The sequence below is a fragment of the Dermacentor silvarum genome, chromosome 1 (genome assembly GCF_013339745.2).
Source record: "Dermacentor silvarum isolate Dsil-2018 chromosome 1, BIME_Dsil_1.4, whole genome shotgun sequence".
Taxonomy (NCBI): Eukaryota; Metazoa; Arthropoda; class Arachnida; order Ixodida; family Ixodidae; genus Dermacentor; species Dermacentor silvarum.
This window is the reverse complement of record NC_051154.1, coordinates 327802117-327805104: the sequence shown is the minus strand read 5'-3', so window position 1 is coordinate 327805104 and position 2988 is coordinate 327802117. Positions and strand designations below refer to the sequence as shown.

Sequence of the window (2988 nt, the reverse complement as noted above, 5' to 3'; positions counted from 1 at the left end):
CTCCTGTGTACCAATGGGTCTGCACCTGCAATTTACGGCCTGCCCAAAGTACACAAGCCAGGCGTTCCGCTACGGCCCATCGTCGACTTCACAAGGTCGCCGCTGCACCGACTTTCGGGTTACCTACACCAAGTGTTGGGCCCACTCGCCGGAAAAACAGCAACGCACATTGCCAATTCGTCAGCTTTCGTGGAAAAAGTGCGCGACATTTCCCTGGATGAAGAAGACGTGATGGTATCCTTCGACGTCAGAGCGCTCTTCACTTCCGTGCCTGTCGACTTGGCCGTAGCGGCGTGCACGAAGGTCCTGCTGGCGGACGAAACGCTCGCAGAGCGCACACCTTTGGAGGTACAGGACGTCTGCGAGCTGCTAGAATTTTGCCTAAGCAACACGTATTTCACCTACCGCAAGCAGTGTTATAAGCAGATCCACGGAACTGCCATGGGGGCTTCCATCTCCGTTACTACGGCCAATTTGGTCATGGAGCTAGTTGAACAGAAGGCCCTTGCCGACTTCGCTCCCGCGCCCAAGATATTCGTCCGCTACGTGGACGACTGCTTCTGCATCCTAAATAAGAATGATGCCCCACGGCTCCTGCGTGTTCTCAACTCGATAGAGGCAGCAATACAGTTTACCGCAGAATACGAGTGCGACAGCGGCCTTCCCTTCCTCGACGTCCAGGTGGGCCGAACCGGAAATAAGCTCTCGTTTGCTGTGCACAGGAAAGCGACGCATACCGGACACTACCTAAATTTTAATTCGTGCCACCCAGCTTGTCACAAGCAATCCGTTGTTTCTTCTCTGGTGACGCGGGCAACACGCATCTGTTCAAGTGACGACGAAATCAGGAAAGAACTTCAGACAATCCATCGCGAATTAATGACGAACGGGTACCCAATGAAATTTATTAAGACTAATGAAGATCGTGTCCTCCATCCCAGGCCATCCCAGGGCAAGTCGTTCCGAAGACGCGCCGGCGTTCCATATGTTCCTGGGGTCAGCGAAGCTCTAAGCCGTATCTTTTCAAGGTATGACCTTCGCGTTGCGCACATGCCCTCCAACAAACTGAGAAATCAGCTTGTTAACGTGAAAGATCGATTAGACAGCAAGAGCTACCCTGGTGTTGTCTACAAGATACCATGCGCAGACTGCAGCTGCAGTTACATCGGCGAAACTGGCAACTTCACCAGAAGATTAAAGGAACATCGGAGGGACGTCTGCAACAACAAGAAAGCGTCGAACGCACTGGCAGAGCACGCCGATAATCACGGTCACTGCATCAATTGGGATAACGCCACTATAATAGCCAAGGAGAAGAATCCGGCCACAAGACTACTATTAGAATCAGTTTTTATTCAGACCACGGAGGACACTATCAACAGGACAGATGGCAATCTCCCTGCCAGTTACACCCGCTCATTACGTCACATTTTAGTATAAAAAGCGACTTACGGCTCTTGCCTGCTTAGTGTGAACAAGGAACCCGTACGGGTCCCGAAACGTCTCTGTGTATTACTTTGACTTGGTCAGTGACCGCATCTTCTTCCTCATCATGTTACCTGACCAGACGAACTTTCGTCGAATTCTTGACTACATATCATACAGAAGTCGTGGGCAGCTTTTTTCGTAGCGGGGTGCTGTTTTCGTCGCAACAATAGACTGGATTTTTTTTACGAGTACTGCTCCAAGAGGGCACATATGTAAATGGCAAATGGAGGCCTTAGGAGAACACCTGACATTATATAAAGCAGGCCGCGCAGCATCTCTAGGGCACCCAAGGGGCAGCGGGGGGATCAAAGTTGGAAGCAAGTAGGTCCGTGAGTAGGGGCCTCGGCGAGCCCCAACCCATGGACCAGTCTGGGTTGTGGTTTTGGTGTCCCTATTGCCGCTTCCGTGTTCTTAAGGCGTGTGGTGTCGCGGCAACTGCACTTCAATATAATAAGAAATAATGGTACGTTGTTACAACTAGTAAATAAAAAACTATTAAGAAATATCCAGCCACCACTAACTTGCTATGCTGAGTTCTGGCCCACCGCGGCCAGTTAATCCCCGCTAAAATGCTCTGCTTGGAGTGCACCTGTTGCTTCTAGAACAATTACTTTTGTATGATTCTGGTTGTTGGGAAACCTTGTGCTTATATATGAACTGTATTTCAGTGCCCAATGTGTCGCACGCAGCTTCGGTGCAATTACAATTAAGCTTGTAATTCCTCTTCATTTATTACTCGAGCAGAAATGTGCATGCAGTCTTTTGCTAATTAGTTTGTATGCATGATCACCGTTTCTAAACAGAAACAAGCTGTTTAAGGTTTCCTTGTTTCGGCGGTGTCATTTTGCATATTAATATCCATGTGCATATATGTAATTGATCAGCTCCTACGTTAACGATGCGTGTGCTGCATTGCTGAGGCATGAAAAGTATGTCTTTTTTTCTGTAAGCCGCATTGGACGCGCGCTCTTGGCCTTCGTATATATATATATATTTTCCGGGCTAATAGACGGTGTCAGCTGCTTGACAATGCATGGCAGAGCGATGAACCTAACGTGCATGCCCAGGCAGAGAAGTTACAACGCAAACGCTCACTTCCAAAACTCTTTTTGATTACTGCAGGGCCATGATTTTGTAGCGATGTATTCCGCTCGATCATATGCCCCTCTTATCATCCGCCGCTCATGGCCGGCTAGGCCGGTATTTTGTAGCGATGCCTTTAATGTAATAATGCCTTTACGCGCTTATCGCGCTTTGTCAGTGGTTGGAGCGACGGTCCGCTCGCATTATGAACGGGATCAGCCGGCCGTGAGCGGTGGATGATAAGACTAGAGTAGAATAAGTCATAATGCCTTGATACAAAATCGCGGCCTTGATCGCTTTGATAACGCGGGCGGGTCGTCGCTCTGACCCCTCACAAAGCGCGAAAAGTGCGAAAAGGAATATCATCGGAGACGGAATCGCTACAAAATTGCGGCCGGCGCGCATGTGCATCTGTGT

The 2988-nt window shown here is 49.3% G+C and overlaps 1 protein-coding gene across 1 annotated transcript; it reads left to right on the top strand.

The window, feature by feature from the left end:
* The first annotated feature begins 231 nt into the window (after nucleotides 1–231).
* On the top strand, nucleotides 232–2198 carry LOC125943238 (uncharacterized). The gene is made up of 2 exons (XM_049662001.1): nucleotides 232–681; nucleotides 2178–2198. The coding sequence occupies exons 1-2, from the start codon at nucleotides 232–234 to the stop codon at nucleotides 2196–2198; spliced, it is 471 nt and encodes a 156-aa protein (XP_049517958.1).
* Nucleotides 2199–2988: the final 790 nt, after the last annotated feature.